The sequence below is a fragment of the Barbus barbus genome (genome assembly GCF_936440315.1).
Source record: "Barbus barbus genome assembly, chromosome: 9".
NCBI classification, from domain to species: domain Eukaryota; kingdom Metazoa; phylum Chordata; class Actinopteri; order Cypriniformes; family Cyprinidae; genus Barbus; species Barbus barbus.
In genome coordinates this window covers 20610464-20628312 of record NC_136737.1, presented here as the reverse complement: position 1 = coordinate 20628312, position 17849 = coordinate 20610464, and the positions used below count along the sequence as shown (strand labels likewise).

General features: G+C 33.3%; 2 protein-coding genes across 2 annotated transcripts; one reads left to right on the top strand and one right to left on the bottom strand.

Moving 5' to 3' along the window:
- The first annotated feature begins 205 nt into the window (after window positions 1-205).
- Window positions 206-9637, top strand: LOC306875153 (hippocampus abundant transcript 1 protein-like). Its single transcript, XM_079425589.1, has 12 exons — window positions 206-479; window positions 2167-2262; window positions 2467-2529; window positions 2611-2738; window positions 3798-3912; window positions 3996-4214; window positions 5288-5401; window positions 5549-5620; window positions 5700-5812; window positions 5939-6036; window positions 6116-6270; window positions 7535-9637. Exons 1-12 carry the CDS (start codon window positions 402-404, stop codon window positions 7739-7741), a joined length of 1458 nt encoding a protein of 485 aa, XP_079281715.1. The 5' UTR covers window positions 206-401; the 3' UTR covers window positions 7742-9637.
- Window positions 9638-9691: 54 nt separating this feature from the next.
- On the bottom strand, window positions 9692-17849 carry LOC306874759 (spindle assembly abnormal protein 6 homolog). Its single transcript, XM_079424996.1, has 17 exons — window positions 17492-17849; window positions 17298-17358; window positions 17131-17210; window positions 16911-17015; window positions 16645-16816; window positions 16036-16113; window positions 15842-15961; window positions 14529-14720; window positions 14254-14448; window positions 13987-14076; window positions 13731-13910; window positions 13565-13646; window positions 12845-12963; window positions 12535-12687; window positions 11055-11137; window positions 10880-10974; window positions 9692-10798 (listed from the first exon to the last, which is right to left on the bottom strand). Exons 1-17 carry the CDS (start codon window positions 17554-17556, stop codon window positions 10725-10727), a joined length of 1944 nt encoding a protein of 647 aa, XP_079281122.1. The 5' UTR covers window positions 17557-17849; the 3' UTR covers window positions 9692-10724.

Below are 17849 nucleotides of genomic sequence, written 5' to 3'. Positions count from 1 at the left end.
TCAAAGAAAATTTAAAAAGCTACAGGAAAAAGTAAAGTTAACATGGACATGCTTATATAATGAATATCGACTATAATACAGTTTACTTTTTAAGAATACTGGAAAAAGCAAGAAAGTATTTTAATTATTCTTAACCCGTGTTTTGACCACGTGCGCGCTCTGTGTGTGGGCGTGGCCAGGCGGAATCGAATGATGCCAACGTCATGACGCACACCATGCGTCTCTCTTCGGGAAGATGGCTGATGTGTAACTTACATGATGCGAAACTGAATGGACGGAAAACAGCCCAAAATTTCTGAAAATCCCCCCTCTTCCCTCCTCTGTGTCCCACTCCATGCCCACACACATGCGTTTGCGTGAAAACGAAGTTTGAACCTAGTGTGAAGAGCTAGGATGATAATATGACCCAGAAAAAGAAGAAGCGAGTGAATCGCAGTTTGTTGCTGGCGAAGAAGATCATCATCAAGGATGGAGGAACGGTGAGTGTCTGCTGGATTCAAACACCTCAGATACCAAGATCTAAGTCACACTTAAGTATTATGTTCATGTTTGAAGGACTAAATGCTTTGAGCACACATTTGAGGAGTGTAACAGACGTTTAAGGCTGTAAACATCAGCATTTACTTCCTGTAATGAGCAATAATTCACACCACAAACATAAATCTGAACATTATAGGTGGTTTTATTAATGCACAGGTGGTTTAATGACACATTAGATGGGTTTAAAGCTGTCATCATTACTCATGGCTGTAAATATTATACATTCTCTCGCACACAACTTTAAATAGTTATATACTTTACTATTATGAGGGCAGTTAGTATTGCTAAGCCTAGTTTGACCTTTTTATGTTTGTAAACCAGTAGTCTGTCAGACGACTCATAACAATCATGTCTAAGTTTACAAGGTTTGGATATCTGAATGAATTTTGCACCTCTTGAATGTCCTGAAAATACTGTTATATACTATTAATATGTTGAATTGGCTTTTAAATGTAGAATTCAGTACATAGTATTTGTAATTTGAGCATAAGTTTTAGTAATTTTGTTCGGTGCTTTTGTAATTTTTAATAGTTTTTGTGTAAATTTTTCGGCTTTATTAATTTTAGTATTATATTTTAGTTAGTCCTCAAGGCAGCATTTCAAATTTTTTCAGTTTTAGTAATTTAGTTGTGTGCTTTAGCTATTTTTACATTTCTATATAGCTTTATTTATTTCACTTTGTTGTACTTCAACTTATTTTAATTAATTGCCAATTTTTGTTTGTTTTAATGCATTTCTGATGTGTTTTTATCACATTTGTCATGTTTTTTTATTTATAATTTTTATTTCTCTTTAGTTTTTAGTAATTTTAGTACTTCAACTTATTTTACTTCAATTGAATTTCCGTTTACGTTTTTCATTTAATATTTATATTTCGATTACTGAAAATGATTTTTAATCGTTTCCATTAACAATAATAATTCTGCCTCAAAACAGCCATTTCTTTTCAAATAAACCATTGATGATAAATATTATAGTGGTCAGTAATGGCTAAAATGCTTTAAACTCAAATAAGCTCCTCACATGTGTAAATGTGGTCAGGCCCATCGAGTTGCAGATTATTTGCTTAAAATTTTCATCTTCTTACCCACATCGTCAGAAACTACTGGCTTTTTCCATGACAGAAGCAGACGTGTTATCAAATATCCTGCTCACTGGCTGACAAGAGCAGCAATTTTTCTTGTTTTTATTAAAATTGTAGGTTGTGATAGGTCTAAATGCGAACCTAGTTCTCAGAGTTCCTCTTTGGATGTGTTTTATCTTGCCTGCTTTCCAAAATAAGCCAGAATCTGCAGTGTTCGGCGCTCAAAAAACAGGTGCATGATTCCTGTCATGAAAACATCTAATGGATGTTTATAGATTAGGCCTCAAACAGTCCTGGAGGGCTGTTTCATAAAACAAGTTTACCAAACAATCCAGGCTTATTTCAGTTAGTCTGACTTATTTGAACCAAATCAATTGACAGTAAGTCAGACTAACTTAAACCTGGTAAACTTGTTTTTTGAAACAGGCCCCTGATCATGTCAGCTCAGTGTCAAAACCAAAACTAAGCTTTAAAGGATGTGTAATAATACTGGTGGTTAGTTTCTTCACTGTGGTTGATGTCTCTGGTTCTTCTCTCTCCAGCCTCAAGGCTTTGGTTCCCCCAGTGTTTATCATGCTGTCATCGTCATATTTCTGGAGTTCTTTGCATGGGGTTTGCTGACAGCACCTACTTTGGGAGTAAGTTGTGGTTGTTTTTGTGTTAAATCCAGACATTATTTTCATATCAGGGTGATGTTTATTTCATGTTACGGGTGTTAGAAACCCATTGTATGCCTCTGTTGTTATATTACGTAATATGATCATGCAGGAAAGCTTCAAAGTTCAAAATATCCTCATATGGGCGTCATAAACAATGCTGTTTTGTGTCTCATGTGTTTGCAGGCCCTTCATGAAACATTCCCGAAACACACGTTTCTCATGAACGGCTTGGTTCAGGGGGTCAAGGTATCATCTGTAACATCATAATGTTTACGTTCTGATAATCCAGTTCATGATCTATTAACACTGTGATTTTTTTTTTCGCAGGGTCTGCTGTCGTTTTTAAGCGCTCCTCTGATTGGTGCTCTGTCAGACGTGTGGGGAAGGAAGTCGTTTCTCTTACTCACCGTGTTCTTCACATGTGCTCCAATTCCTTTATTGAAGATCAGTCCATGGTACGTTGTGTTTATTTTGGACACAAATTAAAAAATTATGTATATTTTATTTTATATTTAAAAGAAATGTGATTTTTAATTTAATGTAAGTTTATTTAATTTTTGGAAGATTTGGATGTCTGCATGTATTTATCATGAAATGCATCTTTTGAATGCCCTGAAAATGTCTTAATTTAGTATTAATTATATACTATTGTAATGTTTATTAATACTTTGAATTGGCTTTAATTTTTGTATTTTCAGTCTCGACTTTTTAGTAGATTAGTAAAAATGTTTTGATTGTTTTTTTAAATATATACATGCAGGTTGAATTTTAATTAGTTTAATATATTGCTTATTATTTAATTTATTTTTTAGTTATAATTGTATTTTTTATTTTAATTTTTTAGTAATTTCGGTATTTGATTTAATATTAATTTAATATTTAATGTGCAATTTTAATTAATCTTAAATTAAAAAAAAATATGTTTTGTTTTTATCTTTAATTTAAAAAGAAGCCAATGAGATGTCCACAAGTTATGAGTTTTTAAAAATATATATTATTTTCTGTCCATTGTATATTTTTAATATTTTGAATGAGTTTGTAGTTTTCTGTATTTACAGTTTAAAATGTTAATAGTTTAGTTGCATGCTTTTGTAATTTAAAACACATTTCAGTTTTGTTTTAATTTATTGTTTTTTCATTATTTTTGTTTTTTGTAATTTTAGTATTTAAATTAATATTTAATTTATCATTATAATATAATTTAAAATTTTTGTATTTGTTTTTGTTAATTTAAAAAATGCAAATGAGATATGTACAAAATAGATATATATGTTTATTTTTCATATTTTCTGTGTCTAGTGTCAAAATAAAAATAAAGAATTAAATTTAAACAAAAACAACTTTATTATTTTTATTGTAATGTAATATACTGATTGTAATATCGGTTAGTAGTGAATACAGATCATCTCAAAAAGCCTAAATATCAGTCTCACCGATATATCGGTTTATTTGTATTTTGTAACACAAATGCACATCTTGAATCACATGCATTTACAATTCCTGTTGTGTTTCAGGTGGTACTTTGCTGTTATCTCTGTATCTGGAGTGTTTGCCGTTACCTTCTCAGTTATATTCGCCTATGTGGCCGACATCACCCAAGAGCATGAGCGCAGTATGGCTTACGGCATGGTACATATAAGCCATCAATACGTCATCTTCATCTCTTTTTGCCGCTTTGGTTTGTATTAACGTCTCTGTTCTTCCTCCAAAAGGTCTCGGCCACGTTTGCGGCGAGTCTGGTGATCAGCCCGGCCATCGGCGCGTACCTGAGTCAGGTGTATGGAGACAGTCTGGTAGTAGTTCTAGCTTCGGCCATCGCTATGCTAGACATCTGCTTTATCCTGGTGGCCGTGCCCGAATCGCTGCCGGAAAAGATGAGACCGGCGTCCTGGGGCGCCCCAATCTCATGGGAACAAGCAGACCCCTTCGCTGTAAGTAGATTTGACCTTTTTGAGCTCGTTTAAAATGAATAATCAGTTTTATTAAATTAACTGCATTGCAAATATAGTAACTTGAGCGTGAGTGTTGGCTGGAAATGTGTATTTTAAAAACAGAGGACACCACGCAACACTTTGCTCATATCCTGTGTGGTTTTCTGTAGAGAAACATTTTTACGCCCATTTCCCCTCGACAGCATGAGGTGTCAACATAATGGAGTTTTCTGAACGCATGTCAAATAAGGCTGTTTTCACACGTGGTTTGTTCTAAGGAGTTCCTCTGAAATCTCTTGGAGTGTCCCACGAGATTATTATTGGTTAATACAGTCCTGACAAACTTAGAAGTCACATTTTAAGGTTTGCTGTTACACATGTGGGCTCAAAGCACATAAACAACTGCAAAGTATGTGTATGTGCCGTACCTTTTAGGGTTTTTATTATAATTTTTTTTTAATCTTCCAATAAACTTATATATTTTTTTTATTTTAATGTTAAAATTTGCAAGGATATCTGAATGTATTTGTCATGAAGTGTATCTCTTTTAATATTATTTATATACTGATAATATTTTGAATTAGCTTTTATATTTCCATTTCCATAAATGTTTCAAAAAAAAAAAAGTTAAATTCTGTTGCACAATTAAATATCCAATATCCACATTACATTTTTAAAACGTATGATACATTTAATAAACATCTTATATTTACCTCTTATAACACAGTTTTTTTCTACAGTTTGATGGGTCAAGACTACAGTTTGATGGGTTCTGCTCTTATAATTTTTCATAGAACCACTGATAAAAATTTTAGCAAAACAAAATTGAGTAAATTGTAAAATTGCTGAAAAAAGTTTAATATCTGAAAGAATTGTTTGGTGCCAATTTGTAAAATATTTCCTGAGAAGTCAATACAGAATAAATTGAACATAATAGTCGTAAAACTATTTGCAAGATTTAAGCAGAACAAATGTATGTAAATTGTTCAAAGAGCTGTTCTTAAATCAAGAAGAGTGTTAAATTACATTCACACACAGTTTGGTTCTAGACGTCAATATCTTTCTCTCTGCAGTCTCTGAGGAAAGTGGGTCAGGACTCGACGGTTCTGCTCATCTGTATAACAGTGTTCTTGTCGTATCTGCCTGAGGCCGGTCAATACTCCAGCTTCTTCCTCTATCTGCAACAGGTATGGCAAGAGACAGATTTCATTTATCTCTGAGGTTAATCTTTAACTTGCTGTTTAATTAATTGTGTTTACTGGGTCAAGTCTGGTTTATCGAAATCCTGTTAGCAAAGGGACCGTAAAGTTTTGTTGTTTTATCCTCTTATGCAGATAATGGGATTTTCACCTGAAAGTGTCGCAGCTTTCATCGCTGTCCTAGGATTGCTGTCAATTGTTGCACAGGTCAGTATTTTCCTAATAAAGGACTTTACGTCATTCGTTTTTAATGTTGATTGTTAAATGTGGCTTTTTTCATCTACAGACTGTAGTATTAAGTTTGCTAATGCGTTCCATTGGAAACAAGAACACGATTTTGCTGGGATTGGGATTTCAGATTTTGCAACTCGCCTGGTACGGGTTCGGATCAGAGTCTTGGTAAGACCGAAAGCCTAAGTTTTCATTTCTAAAATTGGTAAAAATAAAGAGAAAAATGTAAATAAAAAGAATGGATAATGTAAAAAGTAATGACTCTTTACTAATGGCATTGTTTCCAATCTCCAGGATGATGTGGGCAGCTGGAGCTGTTGCCGCCATGTCTAGTATCACTTTCCCTGCTGTTAGCGCCCTGATTTCCCGCACAGCCGATCCGGATCAACAAGGTTGGTTTTCCCGAGATGTATGATGTTACAGATGCAGGGTTATTCTGTAAGACTGACTGTAAAGCTCTTGTTTCTGTAGGTGTGGGTCAGGGTATGGTTACGGGAATCCGTGGGCTGTGTAACGGTTTGGGTCCGGCTCTCTACGGTTTCATCTTCTACATCTTTCATGTCGAGTTGGACCAAGTTCCAGAGAAAGAACCGGATGTAACGCATCACCATGATCACCACCAACAGGTAAGTCACCGCACATTGTTGAATTTTACTGAACCACGCTGATTGCTGTTTACTGACAATTTAGGTTTTTTAATGGATAAATTAGTTTTTGATAACAGACACTAAAGTTTTGTTAAAATGCTGAAGGCCGATGCTACTAAACAACATTGAAGTATAAAATACTTGGCAAGATATTGCATCATTTTTTGATAAAAAAACAAAAAACAAACTCAACCTAGCTTCCACAAGTCAAGTGGAAGCAATTTGTTTTAAATCGTTTGCAAAACCACTTGCTAGAATTTAAGCAGAGTAAGTTTGTTGTTAATTGTTTGTAGAACTATTCGTAACGATGAGTAGATACAATTTGTCTAAATTGTCCATAAAGTTATGAAAAGTTGTTCATAGAATTATTTTTTAAGTTAAGTAGAATACATTTCAAACTATTTGCAAGAATTCGAACAGAAGGAGTTTTTTTGGTAATTGTTCATAGAACCATTCGTAATAATCTGAGCAGAACTAGTTTGTGTAAACTTAGTAAAATTGCAGAATTTGTAAACTATTTGCAGGAATTTAAGCCGAACGAGTTTGTTGGGAATTGTTCGTAGAAGCATTCTTAAGAAATTAAGCAGGACCAAATTGTATAAATTCTACGTAAAATTGCAGAATTTTTATTGTTTTCTGAAAGAAAAAAAAATATTAATACCTGAAGGAATTTTTTACTACCAGTTTATAAATTGCTTGTAAAACAATTCTTAAGAAGTGGAAGCGGAATAAACTTAAATAGTTTAAAGCTATTTGCAAAAATTCAAGCAAGATGAGTTTGTTGTTATTTGTACGTAAAACCATTTGTAAAAATTTCAGCTGAGATAAAATGTTTGTAAAATTGCAGAACTTTTTTATTCTGTGAAAAAGTTTGTAACTGTTCGGTACCAATTTTTAAATTGGTTGTAGAACAATTCCAGGTAGAATGAATTTAAATCATTCTTTAAAAAGTATGCTAGAATTCAAACAGATCTAATTTACTAAATTGTTAGTAAAATTCCATAATTTTTGGTATCCAAGCAATTTAAAACTCAATCTAGCCTCCGTATGTAAAAATGAATGAATTATCACAGTACGATGTTTTTTCAGTAGGTTGATAGAGCCGTCTTCGTTTTAAAAAGTCATTGCACATAGTTTAGTTTCGAAAATTTGAATCTAAATAGGCCTTCAGTGTAGACTGTAGTTTTTGGAAAGGTTTTTGACTGTGTTAATTGTGTTCCCATGTCATGTGTTCCCCTTACAGAGTGCAATAATCCCGGGACCGCCGTTCCTCTTTGGCGCATGTTCTGTGCTGCTGGCGCTCCTGGTGGCGCTTTTTATTCCTGAGCACCCTCATATGGGCGCTCGCGCGGGCAGCTGGAAAAAGCACACATCACCCCACGGCCACTCGCACAGTCCCCACCCACCCGGAGAGGCCAAAGAGCCCCTCCTACAGGACACTAACGTGTGATTGGGAGTTTGGATGTGGCTGAATTGCCCACACCCCCTATTCCCCATCAAGGAACGAACTGCGCATGGAGGCTGTTGTCATTTATTGAAACGTAAAGCTATATCGGAGGCAGGGTCAGTCTTGCACCTAGAGCTCTATCTTTCTGGAGTGTTTCGTGTAAATACACCTGAACTTGTTAATTAAGGTTTAGGGAAATTACAGACAGGAAGGGAAGTCTCCATGATTAAGACTGGGCGTCCCTGCTGAATCACCAATAGAACACCACTTTTTAAAAGAATTGTATATAGAAGAACATATATTTAACGATGGTTCTGTCCAAAAGCACTATTGCAATGGCTTGTATTTATTCTTTTTGTTTGTTTTTTTTTTTGCCTTTTTTTTTTTTTACGTTGCTCTGTTTTGACTGTCTAGATGTTTATTACCATAGTTCACTCAGGGACATTATCCTGGTCAGGAATGTTTCCGAACACAGTGTGTTCCCCTTATCAGAATGGCCTAGCGGCGACATACAAATAACAAAATCCATTCATTAAACGCAAGCAGATTGAATTTGTGTAAATCGCTCATGAAACTATTTGCAAGAATTTGCATTGAACAAACTTATGTAATTCATTCTAAAACCATTTGAGTCGAAAAAATTTTGTAAATCATTTCTTAAAACTTTTTGCAAGAATTTGCGGTGAACAAATTTATGCAAGTCATGCGTTAGCCGTTCGTAAGAGTATCAGCTAAAAGCATTTGCGTGAATTGTTCATAAAATTGCTTTCACATTTTGGAGTGGAACGAATTTAGGTAAATCCTTCAAAACATGAGATTACTAGATTAAGTTGAACAAATTTGAGTAACTAATTTGTAAAACCCATTCATAGGAATTTGAGTCAAAAAATGGTGTAAATCTTTTCCTAAAGCTATTTCCAAAAATTTGCAAAGTTATGCAAGTCATTCACAAATTTTTTAAATTGTATTTAGATTAATTGTTTCAAAAATGTATTGTGAAGTTTCGAGTGGAACGACTTAGAATCGTTCATACAAATTCATTTTGAGGCCCAGTGACCTTACTAAATTAAGTGGTTTTCTTGGGTTTGTTAGGGAACATAAAATAATTTTACGGACTTCTAATGCTTTGACGTGAATGGCCTTAACTGACAGTTCGGTTTCAGACTTTGACAAACGAACGTCGCAATGGAATGATTTTGGTACAGCTTCAAAGTTCCTTTTCGTTTTCTACTCATGTTTAAACTGAAGCCTGTTTTCTTTATACCACTTAGAATCGATGGTGCCTTTTCCCAGCTTAAATTGTGTTGTTAATGGAAACTGGCGAATTTAAGTGACGCACAAGACTCTAGATCTGACCAGTGTCAGACTTGCGCAACTGAAAAGTCTTGCGTAAAATAAAGGTAGAGCTGATTCTATATCAGCAGTGAAACTGAAATACGTGACGTGTCTTTTGTTCTGGATTTGCTTTCGGCCTTGTGTAGAAATATTATTTTATTAAAAATATGTACGTTTACGCAAAACACTTCGCAAATGCCAACTGACAGAAGTACATTGAGAAACAGGAGATTAAATTTGCCAGTGGCCTTCATTTTTTTTTCATAAAGACAGATGAATGGCTCATTTTAAGATTTGACATTTGACCAAATGTGTGGATATTTTATTGATGCAAGACAGGCGAGTTAATCTGTAATATTAGTTGTGTGCTTTGGATATTTATGAGATGATTTCCTGTAAAATATTTCCTTCGTCTCAGAATACAGTGTGAGGTTTTTTTTACGTTCTGTGGTTCTGTTGTGCTGTTTTCATTATAAATTTTAAACATGGTTTGTTTTTTCCGAACAATGTAAATGTCAAAGTATCTAAACATGCATTTCAATAAAATTGAAATATTTTGATGTATGTGCGATCGTGTTGTTTGTTTTTATACTTTTAAGATACACCGTAAAAAGATGAAAACTTTTTCAAACTGCATTAGATTTTATTTACGCTTGTCCTAAAATTGAGCTACTGATGAACAAGCAGCCAAACTGCAATCCATGATAAACAGATTACAAAGTTTACTATAGTAAACCATAAATACAAAAATATAAATGTACACAATGAATTATATACAGTTTTACACAGCAAACCACACACTGCCATTCATATCAAGAACTCCAATCCTTATATTAGCCTTAAAATCGCCATTTACATTAATAGCACTGAGAATACAAAATGGCAGCTCTCAGAGTTTGGCAAAAGTTTGTTCATTCAGAGACAGTTCTTGTATCGCACAATCAAGTTTAAGACACGGAAAAGACATTTTATAGGCACCACAGACTTGAAGGACCAAAACTTAGCACCATTATTATTGATAAATTAGTCCCATGCTAATCCCAAAGTCTCAAACAATCAAGGAAACTACAGAACGTTAAACCACAGAATAAAGGATAAAAAAAATCTCAATTTTGACTTTTCTCAATTCTGGTATTTGCTTCCACTATGGAATGTAAAATAAAAATTCAACTGCGACTTTAATCTCAGTTTTTACCTCACAATTTTAAGTTTTTATTTCACAATTTGGACTTCTCAGAATTGCAAGTTAAACGTCATAATTGTGAGAAAAAAAACCTGTTCCCTCCACAGAAAAAAGTAAAGGATTAAAACAAATCTGACAATTTAGACCTTGTTTTCACAATTCTAAAAAAGGCATAACAGCAAGATATAAACTGCAATTTTTCCACCCGCATTTTTTCTCTCAAAATTGTAAGTTTACATCTCGCAATTCTGCCTCTTTCCTCTTTTTTTGTTTATTCTGTGGCAATAACTGGCTTCCATAGTAAACATGTTGAGAAATGGGTTTAAAAATAAATGTTTTAATAAATTATTGAAGACATTTTAAACATGAATATCATCTGCATGGACACTTTGCAATGAATTCCCATCTTAGTAGTGGAGTTCACACACAACGTAGTGATGAATAGAAGTGCATCTAAACTGCTGTTCGTCATCCTGGGAAATACGCAGAAGCTGCGGACGCCGTTGGTTTTGCTCCAGCCGTGTTCAAAGGCTTAGGAACTTCTGTAGGTAGAGATATTAAATACTTAATAAAAGGTCAAGAAACTAGGAACAAATGGGGAAAAAATAGTTTTTGTGGTTTGCCTCTGTTTAGATGCATGTTGGGTAAAAGGCCGCGGAGAGGAATGCTGTCATCTCGTCTCTCAAAGTACTTGGAGTCCAGACCAACAGGTTCTCCGCTGTTGAGATCAGAGATATGATCACACCAAAGGCTTTATTACAGAGAACAGGAAGTAAGTGGATTGAAAGAGGAACTCACTTCTCTTTATTGGAGGGCTGGGAGAGTGCAGTGGGACTCACGTCTGCTGCTGAAGCTTTAGCACTCATAGGGTTAAACTGGACCTAAAAACAATTCAGCAGTGTTTTGTCAGACACATTCAGAAGCAGTGATAGTCACTGAAAAAGGCTTTGCTCACACTGACAGCTACTATCTGATATTTCTGCCCATCAGAGTCAACTGAGTTCAGGTTTTCGCAGCAGTATGTATGTGTATTTATTTTCAACAAATTGTAGACAAATTTTGAAATATTTTCACAAAATGATGGTGAAAAATGTTATAATTTTATGTTTGGAAACTCTTTTGGGGAAAGGTTCACAATTCACAAAATTATGGTAAAAATTTATTAAAAATGTATTTTTGGAAAATGTGATTTTTTTTTATTTTTGCTAAATTATGGTGAAAAAGTTATAGAAAATTATGTTTGAAAAATTTTGAAACAAAATCTATATATTTTTAACAATTATGATGAAAATAAATTTGATAAAGAATATTTTTGGAAACTTTTGGGGGAGGGTTGGACATTTGTACAAAATTATGGTGAACATTATTAAAATTTTATTTAAAAAAAAAAAAAAAAGTTTAATATTTTCACAAAATTGTGTTGAAAATGTTATAACAGTACTTTTGGAAAATGTGTGTGGGGGATATTTTCACATTTGTTTTGAAAATTTAAATTATGTTTTTGGACAATTTGGAAAAATACATTTTTATTTTCATGATGGCGACATGTTCACAAAACTGGTGTAAAATGTTATAAAAACTGTATTTTTATAAAACACAAAAACAAACATATTTATAATATTTTGACAAAATTATAGTAATGTAATAAATTATACATTTATAAAATTTGGAATTATATATATATATATATATATATATATATATATATATATATATATATATATATATATTTAAATATATATATTTTTTTTCTCCTCACAATACATTTTTTCCAAAAATGTTTTTGGCAAATTTGGAATTGTTATTTTTTTTCAGAAAATGATGGTAATATATAAATTTTTCATAATAAATGTTCCTTTTTCGATTTTTTTTTTTTTTTTTTGGAAATTCAGTCCAAAATATTTTCTCAAGTAGATTTTTGGGGCGCTACATGTATTAAACATCATTGTTCAGCACCAGAGCAAGATGCCATAACCAACATGAGCAGCCAAAAAGGCCAGTTTTCCATCTGCTCCTGCCACAATCGATTGTCTATAATACAAAGGTTAATTGCCAAAAATGTTATTATAGCAACTGCAGTAAATTAAACTAATCATTCCAAGTATTAGCAAAAAAAAAAAAAATGGACAGTGCTTAAGTTTGGAAAAACAAATCAGAAAGAATTGTGTTCAGTGTGAGCTGCTCATAGAGATAAATTAGAGAAAAAAAATAATAATAAATGTAAATATGGATAAAAGAAAAGATGGCATAAGAGAAAAGAAGAGGAGATGAGGCCTGCCTTTGGTCCAGATGTCTGATTGTGTGCTGACAGGACAGAGCGAGGTCCTGAGCTCACGCAGGAAAGAGGAAGAGGATGAGGATACTTGGAGTTTATCGTAGAGGTGATGGGGAAACCCTGTCCCAAAGACGAGGGGAAACCTTTGCTATCAAGCTAGAGAAGACAAGAACGCCTACATCATTTCAAAAGACAAGTTCAATCTCACATGCAAAAAAATCAAACTGACAGTTCTGCTTGATTTCCTGCTACATCTACAGACAACCTGTTTGGCAGATTTTATGCTAGAGTTTAAGTGACAGCGATTAATTACCATATTGTGAGGAACACTTCCTGTTCTCAGACCTGCGGCGGGAGTCTCGAACATTCCTAAAGATTCCTGCTTCCGAGAGAGCTGGTTTTCATTCAGCTGCTTGTTCAGCCAAGTTATTACTGAAGAATACCATATTAAAATTAAAAACATGATAATGTATGCGTGTGTGTGTGTGTAAAACTAAAAAAAGAATAATAAATATAAATAAAAAATACAGAAATAACAGAATTAGAAATAAAATGATAAAAAAAAGCTAACAGACATAAATTATGTTAATGACGTTAATTATGTCAAGTTTATAAAGTACATAGATGGAAAAAAATTAGTAAAAAAAAAAAAAAAAAAAAGAAATATAACCAAAAAGTAAGCAAATACATAAATAAGTGTAAATAAAAACAGCGAAATAAATGATAAAAATCAAAAAGCTACAAAACACACATATAATGCTAATTATGTAAAAAGTATATAAATTAATAAAATATAAATAAATAGAATGTAAATATAGAAAAATAAACATCACCATCAAGAATCTTGATAAATAGAACCTTAAAATAAACAGAAATAAAAGAAACAAAATATAACAAAACAAAAAGAAATGATTAGAAAAATTAATATGAATATAAATAAAGAAAAACAAAAAGAAAATGTTAATAAATAAAAAGTAAATAAACAGTAAACGTATAAAAAAACTAAATGAGCAGAATAAATAAAAGTCCTCACCGTTCTCATTGGTTTTTAACACTTCTCTGCTCTCGTCCAGTTTCTGAACTGTAGCGTCTAATTGTTCCTTTAACTTCATGACCTACAGCAAAAGACAATGTTGATAAAAAGAACTATTCATCAAGCAGGCGTTTGTTGGCAGCACCCTGTGGAGTCGATGCGGTACCTCTTCCTCTTTCTGTCGGAGCCGTTGTTGGGTGTCCAGCAGCTCTCGCTGCTCCCGCTGCAGTTTCTCCGTAGTTTCCTGCAGGATCTTTTCTTGAGACACCGTTACGGTGTTCTTCACCTTGATCTTCCCCACCAGCGCCTTCAGATCCCCCTGGAGCTTCCTGATGATGCCGTTCGCCTGAGAAATTACATCTGTGAGACGCATTTGACTGGACTTAAAATATAAATAATTTACTTTTAAAATCGATGCAAACCTTGATGAGCTCCCCTGACAGGGATTTTACCGTGGCCTCCAGCTTGCTGATCTGAACTTGCTTACTTTCAACATTTCCTTCAACAGAGTTCTAGCAAAGAAACATAAAATTATAAACAAAACAAATAAAATGACATCCATTTCATATTTCATGCCAAAAACTAATTAAAAAAAAAAAAATATTACTATAAAAAAAGAATTACATTTATTTTATTTTGATTTATTTATTTTTGTATAATGCTAATGAGAACTGTGAGAATGTGCTCACCTTCTGCTGCTGTGTGGCCTCCAGCACCTCTTTGGTCCGCAGCACGAGCTGGTCTTTATCTTTGATCTCTTGCTCTAAGACGGCCACTCGCGTTTGCAGCTGGTTGACCAGACGCTCTTTCTCATGGCATTCTGTGTCAAGAGTGCTGTTCTCTCTCCTCAACGACAGAACCTGCTGCTTCGACCTCTGATACTCCTGGACAGAGAAACAAAGATAAAACATCAGATGTTTCTTTTGATTTCCAGAGCACATCCTTCTGAATAAATCTCGAAAACCTCTTCCAGGCTGGCCAGTTTGGATTTAAGATCTCGAATGGTGGAGTCGCTCTTGTATTTCTTGTCGATGAGCTCCCTGTTGGCCGTTTCCAGCTCAGAGACTTTGGTTTGGAGCTGCTGGGTGCTTCTGTGATGAGACGACTCAAGTTCCTGTCGCAGCTGTTCGTTCTGCTGCTGCAGACGGGCTTGTGTCTATTAAATACAATTGAAACAACAAAATCAGTGCAGCAAGATCATTACTTTGGGAAGGGACAAAATTAGAAATAAATACATTTAAAAGCTTTTCTAACACACACACACACACACACACACACACACACACACACACATATATATATACATATATATATATATATATATATATATATGTGTGTGTGTGTGTTAGAAAAGCTTTTAAATGTACATATATATATATATATATATATATATACAAATTTTATATATATAAAAAAAACTAGATTATTGCAACTTTTTATCTCACAGTTCTTTTTTTCACAGAATTGTGAGATATAAGTTCGCAATTCTGAGAACATCAGTCTTTTTTCCCCTCTCAAAACTGGACTGTAACTCGCAATTGCGAGCTTATATCACGCAATTCTGAGGAAAAAAAAGTTAGAACAGTTTATAGCTCACAATTCTGTGAAAAAAAAGAACTGTGAGATAAAAAGTCGCAATAACCTTTTTTTTTTTTTATTCAGTGGCAGAAATGGGCTTCCATAGAATTAAGATAAATAGAAATACTAAAAACAAATAACTGAATAAAATAAAAATTAATTTAAATATAAATAAACTAAGATAAAAAAACTAAACATAAAATTCTAAACAAATCTAGATAAAAAATAAAAGATGAAAACAAAATTGACAAATAAATAACCAAAAAATAAATAAATACAATTAAGAAATAAAAATAAAATAGATAAATTAAAATAAACAGAAATTGGAAAAATAAATAACAGAATAAAATTTGAAACAAAAATAAATAAATTTAAATATAAAAAAATACCTAAAGATAAAAGTAACTAAATATAAATAAAATAAACAAAAAAATAAAAACAAACAATAATAAATAACATACATTAACAAATAAGAAACTCGAAACAGACAAAAAATAAAATAAATTAATTAAAATCAACTCAAATTCCAATATAAATATCTAAAGACAAATAACAGCTAATACTACAACTAAACTAAAAAACAAGCTAAAATAAAATAAATATATATAAAAATAAATGCAACCAATAAATATGACTGATTGATTGATTTGATGAATTCAACACTGAAATACCCATGTCAGTCTATGGATGTTGGGTTACCTCAAGAGCTTTTTCACGCTCAGCTGTGAGATCTTGCATGTGTCTGCTGGACAGAGAGGTCGTTTGCGACGTCCATTCAGATCGCAGTTTGTCCAACTCTCGACTTTTCTCGGACAGGGTCTGAAGGATAAATAAAATAAATAAAAGTATATAATAATAAGTTCACTTGGAGAGGAATCTTGAATGTGGCTCACTTGCTGCGCATAATTTAGCTGTCTTGTCAGGTCTTCCTCAGTCTTTCTCAACGTCTGTTCCAACTGCTGCTTTTCCTCCTGTAAAAATACCCAAAAAACGTATTACAGATTCATTCATTACAAGCAAGTAGGATTACAACATATGTGACCCTGAACCACAAAACCAGTCGCTGGGGTATATTTGTAGCAATAGCCAAAAAGACATTGTATGGGTCAAAATTATAAATTTTTCTTTTATGCCAAAAATCATTAAGATATTAAGTAAAGATCATGTTCTATGAAGATATTGTCAATTGTCTACAGTAAATATATTAAAACTTAATTTTTGATTATTAATATGTATTGCTGAGAACTTAATTTGGACAACTTTAAAGGCAGTTTTCTCAGTATTTTGATTTTTTTGCACCCTCAGATTCCAGATTTTCAAATAGTCGTATCTCTGCCAAATATTGTCTGATCCTAACAAACCATACATCAACGCTTATTGATTCAGCTTTCAGATGATAAATACATCTCAATTTAAAAAAATTGACCCTTATGACTGGTTTTGTGATCCAGGGTCACATATATATTCTCTTTGTAATCCAAGTCCATGATGATGAGTTTCACCTTAACAGTGGACAGACAGGTGGCCAAATACTTCTTAATATCAGTATCAGATCCCGGCAGCAGTTTCAGAGAGAGATGCGTGAGGTGTTTAAAAGCGTTCGTCTCCACAATGTTAAGGTTTGAAGGACTGTGATCGAACGCTGATGAAGCCGACGTGAGCTGCAAGAGAAACCTGACAGAACCACAAACAGACAGAAACAGTTCGCACAACCAATATATGCATTAACAGGAGATATAGAAGCGATAATATCCAGATTATCTCTCACCGTGGGTTTTCTTTGTCCTGTTCAGAAATACACTGCTCAAGCAAGTCGATAAATTTTTGTGGGAATGATGTGAAGTCTATTAAAAGCCCTTGTTGTACCTTTAAACTGTGAAGGAAAGGGAATATTGATTATTACATTGAAAACTGCACACTTAAGTAAAATATTGAAATAAATATGGACCAATATTATATAAAAAAAAAAAGCCATAAGATCACAATACCTCTGAAAATCTTCCTCTGATATGAAAAGGTTGTATAAAAAGTAAAGATCAGTATCATCTGTCAGCCGTACAACCAAATCCTGTTGATAAAAAAAGTAAAAAGTCAAAATACCAACAAAACATTATTTAAATACATAACTAATTATGTATAAATTACATTTTCTCACCTTTCTATGGACAGGATTTGATGAAGGCTGCAGTTCAACACTAATACGAATGACTGAACGTCTATGATTAAAAAAAAGCATCATAAATAATCACATTTAGACCCTTAAGAACCTAAAAAAACAAAATGCTAACATACAAAACAGTAAACAAACCCAAAACACACATTTATGTTTAAAACACACACGGGTTTTACCTCTCATCGGTATCTCTATTCTTCACAAGTACCTGTAACCTCTTGTTAAAAAGTAATTCCGTCATTTCGAGTTCATATAATAACCCCCAAAGTGATATTAATCATAAAAATCGCGGTGAAAGAATCATTTGCTAGTTTGTTTTTCGCGCTTAGCTCCCGCGTTTGTCCGTTTCTCACCGGATGTGCCGAGCGCCTCAACTTAATCACGCATACGATCTTATCTCAGCATGTTTATGTTTTTAACAACATTAAAAGATATATACAAAATTTTCAGATTGTGTTTCATCTCTATCTGCGGGTGTTTGAGGATGATAAAATTAAATGTATTTTCTGTCCGGGTTCACCGGCGCGTGTTGTG